The sequence below is a fragment of the Dysidea avara genome, chromosome 1, assembly GCF_963678975.1.
Source record: "Dysidea avara chromosome 1, odDysAvar1.4, whole genome shotgun sequence".
NCBI classification, from domain to species: Eukaryota; Metazoa; Porifera; class Demospongiae; order Dictyoceratida; family Dysideidae; genus Dysidea; species Dysidea avara.
In genome coordinates this window covers 26,785,280-26,800,069 of record NC_089272.1, presented here as the reverse complement: position 1 = coordinate 26,800,069, position 14,790 = coordinate 26,785,280, and the positions used below count along the sequence as shown (strand labels likewise).

General features: G+C 35.8%; 1 protein-coding gene across 1 annotated transcript in view; it reads right to left on the bottom strand.

The window, feature by feature from the left end:
- LOC136260517 (uncharacterized) overlaps positions 1-14,790 on the bottom strand; it is a 114,728-nt gene that overhangs the window by 7,287 nt on the left and 92,651 nt on the right. Inside the window, exons 26-36 of the mRNA XM_066054283.1 lie at positions 12,607-12,718; positions 12,492-12,547; positions 11,603-11,729; positions 10,175-10,266; positions 8,788-8,893; positions 8,239-8,401; positions 6,604-6,691; positions 6,122-6,188; positions 5,958-6,055; positions 5,166-5,295; positions 968-1,009 (exon numbers count right to left, since the gene is read on the bottom strand). Coding sequence (XP_065910355.1) covers positions 968-1,009; positions 5,166-5,295; positions 5,958-6,055; positions 6,122-6,188; positions 6,604-6,691; positions 8,239-8,401; positions 8,788-8,893; positions 10,175-10,266; positions 11,603-11,729; positions 12,492-12,547; positions 12,607-12,718 — 1,081 coding nt within the window. The remainder of the gene's footprint in view (positions 1-967; positions 1,010-5,165; positions 5,296-5,957; positions 6,056-6,121; positions 6,189-6,603; positions 6,692-8,238; positions 8,402-8,787; positions 8,894-10,174; positions 10,267-11,602; positions 11,730-12,491; positions 12,548-12,606; positions 12,719-14,790) is intronic.

The following is a 14,790-nucleotide window of genomic DNA, read 5'->3' as shown; positions in this document are numbered from 1 at the left end:
AGTTAGAAACAAGTTACCCAGTAGAAGGATCAGGTAGAAACAAATCACCCTGTAGAGAGTTCAGCTTTAAAACAAGTCACCTTGTAGAGAGATCAGCTAGAAACAAGTTACCCTGTAGAGAGTTAAGCTGCAAAAAAATCACCCTGTAGAGAGTTCAGCGACAAACTAGTCACCCTGTAGAGAAATCAGCTAATTTACCCTGTAGAGAGTTCAGCTACATACAAATCACCCTGTAGAGAGTTCAGTTTTAAACAAGTCATCTTGTAGAAAAATCAGCTAGAAATAAGTCGCCATGTAGAGAGTTCAGCAACAAACAAATCATCCCGTGGAAAGTTCAGCTACATTTTATGTGATCATGTAGAGAGTTCAGCTACATTTCAAGTTACTCAGTGGAGATCAGCAACAAACAAGTTATCCTGTAGAAAAGAAATGGCATGTAATAATACAAAATTTGTATAATTACTCAAATAGTTAATATAAAAAAATCTGCTTTGAATGTCTTTCTTCTTCCTCTGTAGTAAAGAAAAATAACACTGGTTAAAATAATCCCAAAGCCAGTCATAAGACGGCTTTGGTGTATACAAATACAAAAAAGTGATATCTAATCCAAAACAAGCTATAAAAAGGGTGAGGCCCCCAAAAAATACCATGGTGAAAAACAAGTGGTACCAAATTCACCCAAACTGTCGTTATTAAAATTTTTACCATTAACCTACCATCACAGCGATTTCTTGGTTGTCACCTTGGATTTCACATCTTTTTTCACCATGGTCTTTTTGGGGGCCGCCTCCTTTTTTTTATAGCTTAGCTGTTTTGGATTAGATATAATATTATGCAGCTGTACTATACATAAATACAAACAATCTATACATACAGTACACACATCCATGCACTGACATGCATACAGCATACAATGCGCATATATATACACTTGCATGCGCACACACAAGTGTGCTTAAATACATACCTCCCTGCTTCTAACAACATGGAGAAAGAATATTCCTACACCCTGTAAGGAAACCAATAATTATTATGAATATTTGTAGCAGATATTTCAATTTGACCATTTTTTATACAAATGTACTAAAATGTAAATAACTTTATTGCTAGAAGCCACTAATTAAACAGGGATTGGTATCAAACAGTACGGTAGTACTGTTTAATACTACCATACCGTAGCTACTACCTACACTACCGTACTGTACAGTACTACCATACTTGAACAGTACAGTAGTACCGTACTGTTTAAGTAGGGATCACATCAAAAGTGACATGTGCCACCAAAAATTCCACCTTTGAAAATTACCATATTACAGTATGCAATGAAAACCACCTATCCATCTAACATGAAATACAGTATTACAACAAGAAAACACTTTCAGGTGGCTGGATATAGAGTTTTAAAAAATTGAAAAAACTCAAAATTTGGTCTGGCTCACTGACCACGGTTCCAAACCTAGAGACCAATCAAAGCAGTGCACGGTCACCATTTTATGCCACAATAACAAACTCACTGGAGGGAAGCGTCTTTTTGGGGTTCCAGTGAGTGTAGTTCTCTGTGCCTTGTCTTTTCTTTTATCTCCAATCAGGCTGCTTGTCTTCTTCTTCATCCAATGAAACCATATCAAAGAATTAATTTTCTGTACCAACACTTTCTTTCAGCAGCATATTTAGATGCCACAGAATTATTTCAAAGCTGGCTGTTAGAAGTGCTTCAATCCTGGTGCTACTAATAAGAGGTATGCTAAATAGATATCAGCAACTTCACAATTGGGATCCTGTTCGTGATTAGTTTGATGCCATGCAAAAGGGCAGGCACCGCCAGACTAATTCGCGATAGGTTTGTGACCACATCACCCAGGTTGACTAATAGCAATAGAGTACGGAGACCACACCTCTTCACAATCTAGCTATTTACTAAACAGAAAACAAGTCTAGCTAGCCTTGTCCAACTCGAGATACATGTATGATCTTTTAATAGAACAGTCACAAGTCTAGCTGTGCTACAACAACAAAAAAACTAAACAGACTATATAGTACCTTTTAAAAAAATGTTAATTAAAAAATGAAGTAGGGATCAATGCAATAAAAAGAAGTAATGAAACAAGAGATGAATGATAGTATTACAGCATAGCTCGGTGGAAAGTCCCTACTTTGGCACTGAATGAAATAATTGTTATAGCTAGTGTGCCAAAGTAGGGGCTTTCCCACTAAGCTATGCTGTAATACCATCATTCATCTCTTGTTTCATTGTTTTTTATTGCATACAGTAGATCCCTACTTTATTTTTAAAATTAACAATTTTTAAAAATACTAGTAAAATCACAAACCAAAGTGAAATTGTTATTCATTGCAATGTAACACATACATAAATCACTCATTCACACTTGTACATAGCCTATGTTTAGTTACTGAATGCTGAGTAACATCTACAGCAACATCTCTAACTAATTGTATACCTAACTGTTCATATTATAGCCCAAAACAACATCGATTCTTCCATTAATTTAACTTCTTTCACCTTTGACTACAGACACTGCAGTAGTTATTTTACATTATTTATTACAATCAACTGCATGTGAATACATTAACGTGGCATGCCAAAATTTATGTAGTATGTTGAAATGTATGTACAGATTTTCACACAAATGGCTTTCCTTTTCAAGAACTGCTATAGACCTGTATACAGTAGCTGCCATAGCTACAGTACAGTATCATACAAAAGGTACACAAACTCCACCAACTGCGAGTGTTTACCCAGCTATCAACCCACTAATTGTTTTTGAATTGCATTGGTATATATACTGAAAAATCAAAAGGTACAGTTAATCACTGTACATTAGTATGGGGATGTATGCATACTATCCGCAACAAAAATAAAATAATATTACTGATATCAAACTGTTATTTTGCATATGCCATCATGTGTGTTATAATTATGATTTAATAAATGTGTTTGCTGTGTATAGTAAAATTGTTGCAATATTTGCATTAATTATGGAAATCACTTGCAGAAACATGGAGTAGTAAGTGTAGGGCTCATCAATTAACTACAGAGCTGCTGGCACTTGCAAAGAAATCCTGTAAATTGTTTACATCACTTGTAGTGTGGTGCATGGGTGGATTAACGATGCTACCAGCATTACAGATCAGTTGTAGTAACTTAGTCTACAAATGATTGTAGCACACTCTAAGCACACTAATCAATAAAAAAAAACCATACACTGTGCCACTGCAGGAAGTCTAAAGATAATGATCAATACGTTAAGCCATACATAAAGTGAAGACTATTACGTCGTTATTTGCTATGTTACCCAGCAACGAGTATCCTCCACTTGACACAGTACATGTCTGAACAGGAAGCAGTGCAATGTTTGAGTTGAATTAGTATTGACACACATACATACACTAGGCACCCATTCATGCAAAACCAGCTACTAACAGTGAAATCGTTACCTATACACAGTACTCAGCAATTGACCTTAGCTTATCTGTTCTTCTTGTTACTGCAAATGAGCACAAATGATTTGTGCATGTACCTTACCACAAAGCACACATTAATGAGGTTTGTATCTGATTCATAAACACTCCATCATCAGGTCTGCAGCTCTTTGGTGGTGCATTTACAAATCAAATACAAGCCTCATGCATGTGGTATATACATAATACCACACAAAAACAGCCAAGCTGTGAAAAAATGGTGTGGCCTTAAAAAGCCTGGGTGAAAGAAGTTGTGAAATCAAAGGTGGCAGCCAAGAAATGGCTGCAACGATGTTAATACTAATAAATTTTAACAATGCACACAGCCATTATTAATTTTTTTTAGCATTAACATCTTTGCAGCCATTTCTTGGCTGCCACCTTTGATTTCACAACTTCTTTCACCCAGGCTTTTTAAGGCCGCACCATATTTTCACAGCTTGGCTGTTTTTGTGTGGATTTCACTTCTTTTTGTACTTTATAAGGCCCCAAAACCAACTTATGGCTGACTTTGAGGTTTGTTTTTACACACATTTCTTCTCTTCTATGTAGACACAATGATGATTATTGAAGACAGACTTATAAATGTATTTCATTGCATGATTTAATTTAATATTTGATAATATTATTGTAATACTTTAATACAGTACACATTCTTTGAGGACTTATAATAGAACATACACAGAGTGTTCTAGAACAATCTAGTACTTCTATTGGTAGATCTATGAAATTACAAACATTTGATTATAAGCAGATTTCAACTAGAAATTTCATTTATAAAGCAGAAATTAAGTGAGGTGATCAGCCAAAGTACTGTAGCAGTGGTTTAGTGGTTAAGGATGCAGGAGTTAGGTATGGGGGTCCCTGGTTTGAACTCTGGTAAGTTTTGTTGTTGACATTTTTGTACACCTTTTTTACCCTGCGGTGTCTGCTCTATTAGAGTATCTTGATCCCGTGATTTTACGCTTGCTTGGATTTTGCTATATAACTTTGTCGCTGTAACTCTATTACTATTCAAACTATCAAAAGGCACTGCTATGATGATCAACCTATCTACACACCAATTTTCAAATTATTTCTATACCCAGATTACCCTGTAGCCATGACAGAAGTTTGATTTTTTTTACGTGAATAAATGCTCATAACTCCTTGAATTTTCCTCAGATTCACAACAAACTTGGTATGTGAATCCACCGTTACATGCTCTTAATTTGAACCAAAGATTAAGGCAATCGAGTTACACGTTTGTATTTTACAGCAATTTTTGCAAAGTGTGCAAAAAGAAATTGAAGCCCCCATAGCCCTCTAGCCCTCATATGGCATAAGAAGAAAAAACAAAGAAATTAAAATGAAACTTGGAATGCCCATATCTTGCAAATGGCTGTTGCGAATTTAATCAAATTTGCTGTGTGGCATACCCTACCTTGGGGACAGCTATAACACAAAACTGGTGTGCTTTGGAGAAGGGACCATGAAGCTATGCACGCATGAAAAAGCTGTTTTGTTTCTTCCTGTTAATATACTCACGGTGTGGTCGCCGGCTTTCTTGCCCGCACGACACACTACCGTGTGTCTTGATCTGATTTTTTGGAGAAAATTCAGATCTAGTAACTAAAGTAATGCACATGTTCACAACTTGACCTACAACATTTACATAATTATAAATAATCACATCATGTACTTACTTGTAAGGAGTTCACAATGGTAAAGATCCATGCTACTACTATAGATTCATTATCAATCAAAAACAGCAGTCCAAATAACCAAGTTGCTCCAAGTAGAGGTAGAAGTACCAGTATACCCAATAGTAGTACCCTAAATATCAGTATACCATTGAACTTGTAGCATATAACATACTGAAGAAATATATCTAAACTAAAGCTATAAAAGTGTGAACAAGACAGGTTGTGAAATCAAAGAAATGGCTGCAAAGATGCTAATCCCAATCATTTTTAATGAGTGTGGTCATTGGCATTAACATCATTGCAGTCATTTCTTGGCTGCCACCTTTGATTTCACAATCTACCTTTTTGAGGGCAGCACACTTCTTTACAGCTTAGCTGTTTTGGTTTAGATTTCACTTCTATTGTTTTGTTATTGTAAGCCTCAAAGCCACCTTATGAAGCTTTATTTTTATTTGTCTTTTTCTTTACTACAGGAAATAAGAAACAATGAAGATTTAGTCTATTGCTACATCCCTTTTATTGCATTTTGTTGTTTGATTAACTTATAGAAATGTACAACATTTTAATAGTCACTGATGTAACTGAATGCACTGCAGTGTGGCTTGCTAAGCATCTAGAAACTTGCAATGAAGTTGAGCGGTCTACATAGAGAGATTTATAACATAGCTGAACTCTGACATGTAACTTAGCTGAACTCTCTACAGGGTAACTTGTAATGCACCTGAACTTTCTACTGTATGTAAAACTATGTACAAATATTTTTTTCCAACTCTCAATAAAAATAATACATACTTTGCTGTCTCATATTTTTCCTTCACTGCTCGTGTCATTTTACCACCAGCTGACTGACAAATTTTCCACATTGAAAATGTAAAGAGGATCATGTTGATCTACAGCATAAATACATGTACATATTAAAGAGAAGTACAGAATAATATTTGTGCTTGTAACCTTACCAGTAGTATTAAAATTACTGGTGCAACAAATGCCCAAATCGAACCATTCTCATCTGAAATCCAGCATCTGTAAGATACAAATACAATACAGCAAATGTGTGTGGTATTAATAATTATAATGGATAGTGCAGACAATTAATCAGTCTGTTGTAGGTAGCCTAGTCAAATTTATCATTTACAGTTACTAAGTGTGTATTTCAACAGATAGTGATTATAAAAAGCAGTCATTCACTTTGATGTAAGTAAAAAAAGTATCTAATAGAACAGTCACCAAAAGCATAACTTATGCAGCTATCATGTGCCACCTTGTACATACTGTAGTGGAATTGTATACATACTTGAGGTATTCACAACTATTACTTAACAAAATTCACACTTAATTCATGTACGTATACTGTAGGTACTTAAACAATAAAGTAGCTACATTATGGTGAGATTCATTTACAATTTGTTACTTAAGCTTTTTGCAATGAGGTGCTTACGCTATTACATCTTCAGTAGCATCATGTTTTATTGCATAATTCCCATGAGATATTCCAGCTGATATAGCCACTACTGGTATTGGTAGGCCTATGTATAACAGAAAAACAGACAATAACAAATTGCTGTTCTTTCAAAGCAGCTAAAACATATTCATCATGGACTTACAGTATCTTTATCCTTCTTTGAGTCTCAATTCTTTCTCTACTACTGCATAGGTGTTGATTTATATATGTACCACTTTAGTGTAGGCATTCAAAGATGCCTCTAAGTGTTATGTATTGCCTGGGAAATATCATGGGAGTGTGATTTGCTCATGGCTTTAATCCCCCACCAGATCAAAGATATAATGCGTTTTAACTTATTATATTGAGTGACATAGAGCAATTCATTGTGGGATTTAGTATTAGCTTCTTTGCCAGGCTGAGTGTAATCGAATATTACAATGAGCTTATTATGTTAACCAACTAGTTTGTATGATGAATGATCACTAAATAGTCATTTGGGCAATGCGTAAAGGCATACTTCTACGCATCACATGTCAGCCATTAAGCAGATCACGGAATAAGATCGCCATAGAATGGTTTGTAAGGTATAGTCCTAAGTACTTTGTTTATAATATAATAACTTACTCTGTCCCAATAGCAAAGTTATTGGCCTTAACGAGGTGCAAACAAGTAAATAAATATAAAACTCAAATCCACAATTGTAAGTTCTAACATTGTGTATTGCAGCATAATTACTGTATGCAGGAATAATAAAACCCTGAGGGCTTTTAGATCATTTCACCAGTGTATAAAACAAATGGTGTGAGTGCTCTGTAGTTTTTTCATCTATTAAGTGAGTATGTGATTTATATCTGCTACTCGAGCCTGCAGTTCTCAGGCTTTGGGTATATATGTTAGCAAAATTTACTGTAGCAAAACCCCAAAGTGAAGCTGAGGGGTTTATGTAGAAGGTAAGCAGTGCATTGATGACAATGAAAGTCTCAAGTTCAATTCCCATAATGGTACTTCTTTTTTTAATATTAGTTTTAAGACAGTTTAGGTACACTTTTTAAGAAGCTCTTAGACTGCTTTATTAGAGTAGTTGATTTGTCTATATTAATAGCATGTCATTGGTTGGCCATCCTTGATGAGCTCAGTAGGTATTCAATCTATCCTCAAGTTAATTGGTTGATAAATGTCTAATGGCCAACCATTGAAAGCCCTCTGATTTCAAACAGGATCATAAATTTGAAAATCATTGGATTGTCATTACACTGTATAATTTATTGCATCACATTAACATGCATGCTAGTTGTGCATACAGTTATAACCTAAGCACAGTAACATTAGAATAGTTATCAAGATTTGCAGCTCATAAATTAGTTTGGGTCACAGGAGGTGCCATGTCATTGAAGACAGAATGATCTATATAGCTATACATGGTGTATAGCTAGGAAAATAATTTATACTAGACTGTGTATACGTATTGAGCACATAATGGAGTCCTAAATGAATAGTGGTACCATCATTTCCCCCGGGGTGTGCCACAGGACCAACATGTTAACATTATTTTATCACATAATACAAACTAAGCTGAGTTACAATTGTTACATACTCTATGCTTCATTGAAGAAACAATAGTAGTCTTACCCCAGCCAAGAATCAGAAAGAAACGTATATCCTGGAATATGCCTTCATAGTATACCCACACAAACTTCATGTTGATCAAGATTGCTTCACACAGAGTCCAACAGAATACACTTAGGAAGAAGTAGTGGAGAAGTGTTGCCACCACCGTACACCACACCTGTGACTGCAAGTTGTACACAATAAATGGTGATTGCTACAGCATAGTTAAAGTGCTTGTCTATGTATGTATCACAAAACCTCTTACACACTTAACTCTATTATTCTACATACTACAAGTGCTATCCTACTAAGGACTTGTGAGAGAGCTAGAGCCTGTTAATACAGATAGTCAGAATTTTGAAAGTTAAACTGTGTTGAATACAGACAAAATCATCAAAACTAACTAGGGTGACTTAACCTTCCAACAATATGCAGTGTAAGAATGTACCATAGGAACCACAACAGCTGGGATCCGGATCATACTGATAGATTTGAACAATAGGTGGCATTATACAAGCACCATAATAGCATCATATTACGTATGTTATTGTACATCATAAAAGGGCTTACATCTTTAGCTGTTTCCACTCCACTAACAAACACTATCAAACCAATCAAGAGGGCAATGGAGAGATTTAAGTGAAGCATGTGGTGTTTTGCCTTAAATGCAGTTTTCCTGTTACAATAAATGGTAGTGTAAATTGCAAACATCATATTATGACGAGAAATGTGGTATAATGCATGATCACAAGTAGAAATGTATAAAATATGATGTACAGTAATAGCAATTACACAGATAGCCACACATATTCTAACCATATTTTTCATAGCAGTTTTGTACTTTGTTATATAAGATTCATACGTACATTATTTTCATTTTTTATGTACTGTACTATACCTCACACATTGCAGTTAGCATCACGGTTTATAATGTTGTGGCAGCAGATGGATATATAACATTTCAAATAGCCATCAAAGATCAGTATAAACTAATGCCACAGATGGTAGCTACAATGCAACTGTGTCTTATGCACTCATATGCAAAAAAAGAAATTATTTTTAATTCCAAAGGTAAGCAGTTGTTTTAAGCACAATTCATATATATGTGACCAAATTTTGGAAATTATCCATGTTGTTGTGCACGAAATAATTAGAATTTTAATGTTTAGGCTGATGCTGTTTAGTGTAGGGTCCAGTTTTTGAAAAAAAATTCCTAAAAACTTGTAATTCAAAGAATTGGGAATTGATTAGAATCATTAAAAAGTGGACTTACACCAAGAATTATTACTTAATCATTAATGTCAAGAGTATATAATGGGGAGGGAGAGTGTCGAACTGTGCTATAAGCTGTGAAAAATGAACCAGTAAAGTAACCTGCATACCTTTGTTTCTTCTCGTAAACCTGACTGCTATTGATTGCTCAGATTTAACACCTTAAATGTTTTAACAGGTGGTCCGTATGGAATCGCAGTGGCTGAAATTCCATCTAGACGTGTCACTTTACCTAGTAGAACTGTCAAGGTGAGGCATGGGATGGTGACCATGATGAAATCTCTACCATGATGAAATATCGAAATCTTGACCTCGTTCAACCATGATGAAACCTCGATGTTTGTTTTTCAGGTTAGCTGCTTGTGTCTTTCTCTTTGTATAGCGAGTTCCTCTGCATGATGTGCCATACTTTTCTTGAGTACAGTTACATATACAAAGTGCGCCCACTGCACTTATAATTAGTCACCAATCAACACAAATCACCGAGTCGTTTGAATGATGCCATGGGACTTTACAGGCTCATTTTTCACAACATATAGCGTAGTTCGACACTCTCCCTCCCCATTATATACTCTTTTTAATATTTTATGTGTCAAATGTGCCCATATGGGTAATTTTCAAAAATTTGGTCACATATATTTAATGTACATGTGGATTTACATTTCTACACTATACATAAATGTACCTTAACAGTATAATTGCTCCAATAGTCAGCAGCATACACACAATGGACACACCACAGCCAACATAACTGACTATGCGAAGTTCAGGAGAATCCTATTGTGTGAGAGCAAACATGTACAATTTCTTGCAATACTACTATGGCTTTTGAAGATAATTGATAATTACCCATGAAATATTGCATTTTGTACTTCTTTTTAACCATTAATGTACATACAGCAGATGTTAGTCATGCTACACATAGTCTTAAAACTCTGTACAACCCGTGTAGCAAAACTACAGGTAAGTACACTGTTCCACTTCATTTTAATTGTAGGTTAGAGACCTACTGTAGCACTAGGATATTCGTGGATTTTAAATGCCAAGACAAAACTGAGTACAATGATCCGAAGGCATGGTCTCTAACCGACTTAGAAAACAAGAGAGTTTTATATGGGAATGTGAGTTTTATTTGGTTTCAGGTGGAGTCATTGATTAGATGCCATTTCAAAATTGTCCCATGAATGTGGAATACTGAACATGTTTGTTAATGAACTGAAAATAAATAAAAGCTCACACCTTATTGCTGCTCCCTGAAGTTGGATACTAGTGAAGATAATCGTGTGGACAAGGAAACTGACTATTTGCTGCAAATGCATGTGCCATGGCATCACAACAGTGTGAAGAACAGGTGAATTAATGTAACAGTTTAAAGACACAACTTGAATAATGACAATGAGTTGTCACAAGTTGTTGGCTTATTACGTAGGTACAGCGCAACAGCAATATAAATACCAGATATGGTTTCACATACAGACCATGCCCACATTGCAAAATAACCAATGTACAAGGAAGATTCCCTTGTAGAACGGTTAATTTGAAGGAAGCTTACTTTAAGCTTAGGGTTTTTAGGAAAGTCCATCTACAGTTTGTTTGAAGAGATGGACATTAACAGAGTTTTCTGTGGACTTCACCGTTCATCTTGACAAATGTAGCTAGCTACAGCATTAAACGCTACCTCCGACAGTAAAATTACTTTAGGCATGCCTATAAAAATGAATGGAGTGATTAAAGTTGTGTTGGCTTGGGTGACTTCACCCACAATATGTTTGGGAGACCATAGCTAATCAATGATTGAAAGTGTGATTTGTAATGCCTGAGGTCTTTCTGCTAGCAGGTTTTAATCATTTAAGAACTAGCTAGCAGGTCTTTTAGTAGATTCAAAAGACATTACTGTATTATCTTCCAAAGATTAAATAAAGAATTTTGTATACACCGTTTTTAAACTGCTGTGTCTGTGTCACTCATTGTATATACATAAGTGTCCAACATTATTAAATAATAATTACACACTATTGGCACAGGTATTTATATTATATAATATATAAACACATTAATTTAATTATCATCTCATATGGCTATCTGCACATATAATGGTACACTGTATGCATACCTCAGCAGCATCTGAGCTCACTAACACAGAGAAACTAGTCAGGTGGGTAGCCCTGCATATCACTTGTGGACTGGGATCATTGTCTTGTATTATACCCTTACTGGACCATCCCCCTGTATTTTGATTGCTACATACAAAACACAGTGCACAAGTGCATCAGAGACCACAACAAGATAGGAGTCCTAGAATAAGCAACGTGCATGCACTTTACAATACATGAAATTTGCACTGCATACAGTAATACAAATAATACATGTAGTATACATAATTTTAGCGGAATACAGTGCAAGCTGATGATGGTCCTGTAACATCAGTTTTACTCTTCCCCAATGGTGAATCCAGGATGGGGCATTTGGGGCAAATCCCCCCCCCTTCCTCCTCCTCCTTACCTTGTGGATGAGCCAGCCATACTTCTGATTAAAATACTCAACTTTATGTCAGGCCAAGATCACTTATGAAAATATGTACATTTTATTACAAATTTACCTAAAACCAAAGTCAAGCTAGCTGTGAAATAAGTCACCCAGCACCTTCGCTTACTAAGCGCCTCTAAAAATAATTATTGTGTTGCTGTTGTTTAACACATTCAGAGCCCTTAAAATAGTTTTTAAGAATTCACAACCATCTGTAAAGGCCAAAATGGCAAAAATCAACAGTGAGACACTACTAAGAGGTGATTATTTTGCTGCTTCAAAAATGCAGCAACTAACAATTAACTGGCTCTCTCCAACCACCTACAACTTAGCCTGATTGTGCCCCTCCCCTTGCCAGCTTCTGGATCCGCCCCTGCTCCCCCCATCATAAACTGCAATTGAAGAAAATGCATATGTATCAAATGTATGCATACAATATGTACAGTGCAAATAATGTTGAAAATGATATGTATTACCTTGTATGTTCACGACTGAAGTCCCAGAAAACACATTTTGTGGCATTGGTATTATTCTGTGCAATACAGAACATTAATATTATTCTAGTCATGATATTACAGTACAAGTGCTTACAGGAAACTTTAATATTACATGACTACTGTAGTCTGCAAAGTTAATTGGACCTTTAGATATCTGAGCTGAAACAACTACACCAGATGATGGGTTGAATTTTGGATATCGTCCACTGAAAGAAACAAAAGTGTCTTTAAAACTAGTGCATGTAATGTCTTTCCATAACAATTATCCATGTGCTTTGTTACAACAGTTTTAAACTATATATCATACAGTACGATAGTAACTGTATAGTAGGGACCACAAAGGAGTAGGTGTGGCCCACGGAATAATATCACCCAAAAACCAGCCTCAATTTTCCCTGACGACGATGAGGCAGTATTGGTTAAGTAAACTAAGCCCAAACAAGCTTTCAGATCGACCCGAAACGCTTTCAACAAGTTGCTATGGAAATTTTTTTTTAATTTATTCGACGGAATTTTCTACTGACTGAGTAAGTAAGTAACTGACTGATGCCTTCAGACAAGCATAACTTGATAATGGTTAAGGCTACGGGCTTGATTTTCACTGTTCGAGGTCGCTTCGGCCCGACAGGTGCCTTTTGGCATACCGCAGTACATACAATGTATTCTTCATGGACTTACCAGCATCCTTCTTTGTGCCCCATTCATCTTTGCTGACAACGAAAGGTGTTGATTTGGCGGTAGCACATGATGGCTTCCCTTTGTAGCGGAAATCGTCTGTATTCTTCATAGTGGCTATTTTGATTGTAGAGGTGCTTTTCAAACAGTTCTTGATTCATACTGCTGTGTAACGGGTTGAACATAGCTGACAACGAAGCATAATGGATACTTCACTTTTCAGATGATAATTGATATAGCTGGGGTTCGCGGTGCCATTTCAGATGCGGTATGCGTGGGTTCACCAGTCATCATAATAAAATTATTTACAAAAAAGTTAACAAACAAGTACACGAAAAAATGAATTTTCAACTAGAGTAGGGACCATAGCACATTGATAAAAAGTATTGAAACAAGTTAGAGTAGTCCATGATAATAAATCACCGTAAAACAATAAGAAGTGTTATGTCCCTACTGTGCATTTCCATTATGGTATCTTGAGCACAGTAGGGATATAACACTTCTTATTGTTTTACGGTGATTTATTATCATGGACTACTCCAGCTTGTTTCAATACTTTTTATCGATGTGCTATGGTCCCTACTCTAGTTGAAAATTCCAAATTTTTTCGTGTACTTGTAAAAATACATCTTTTTTTTCATGTCTATGTAGGAAAAATAATTCTATAGATAAATGAAAGTATTGCCTTGCTTTAGCTTTCATTCATGAGAAAAGGCACTGTTTTATATGATACGGTAGTAGAAACTGCACAACTTTGTATTAAACTTTGCAAAAACCAGGCAGAACCAGTCTGGATATTCCAAAAGTTCTCAATGGCTTCATCCCTAGTCATCATAATTTATTATACATTGTAGCTTCAAAATATTACCATTTAGCTTACATATTATACATATAATTATGAATGTGCACTGTGTCCAAAAAGGACAGATACCTACAATATGCATGTATATGTACATACATGCATACATATCTCAGTACATTGAGGAAGACCGGTCTTATTGTCCATTACAGCAGATTTGATTTTTCACCAAGAACACAACGCTACACACATGAATGAACTATCAAATTTCACTTGAGTGGTCTGCTTTTGCTGGCAGGTACAGCAGCAATTCGTATGAGCAGTCTCCGTGGTGTTGAACAAAAACCTGTGCTGTAAATTTCTGTTCATTTTAGCCAGTATTAAGACCTGAATGTTCCATAACTTGGCTTAATTCATTCCTGTATATTCCTCTTTCATTTGTAAACAACCTCTTGCTCTCCCCTCCCACCACCCCTTGTGGAGTTCATCTGATACAGTCAACTTTGAGTTAACAACTATCTAAAAATTATGTAAGGAAATTAAACTATTGGCTATGTGTACAATGGATGCTCTGGAAAATAAGGAATGGTGTAAAGAATGTGGAAATTTGGTACACATAGCTTCAACCATTGGCAAGCTACAGCACACTTCAAACTGGCATTTCTCAATACTTTAAATTGGTGATAAGACCGCTTTTCCCAGATTAGGTTAAAATGTGTATGTACGTGTGTGTGTGTGTGTGTGTGTGTGTGTGTGTGTGTGTGTGTGTGTGTGTGTGTGTGTGTGTGTGTGTGTGTGTGTGTG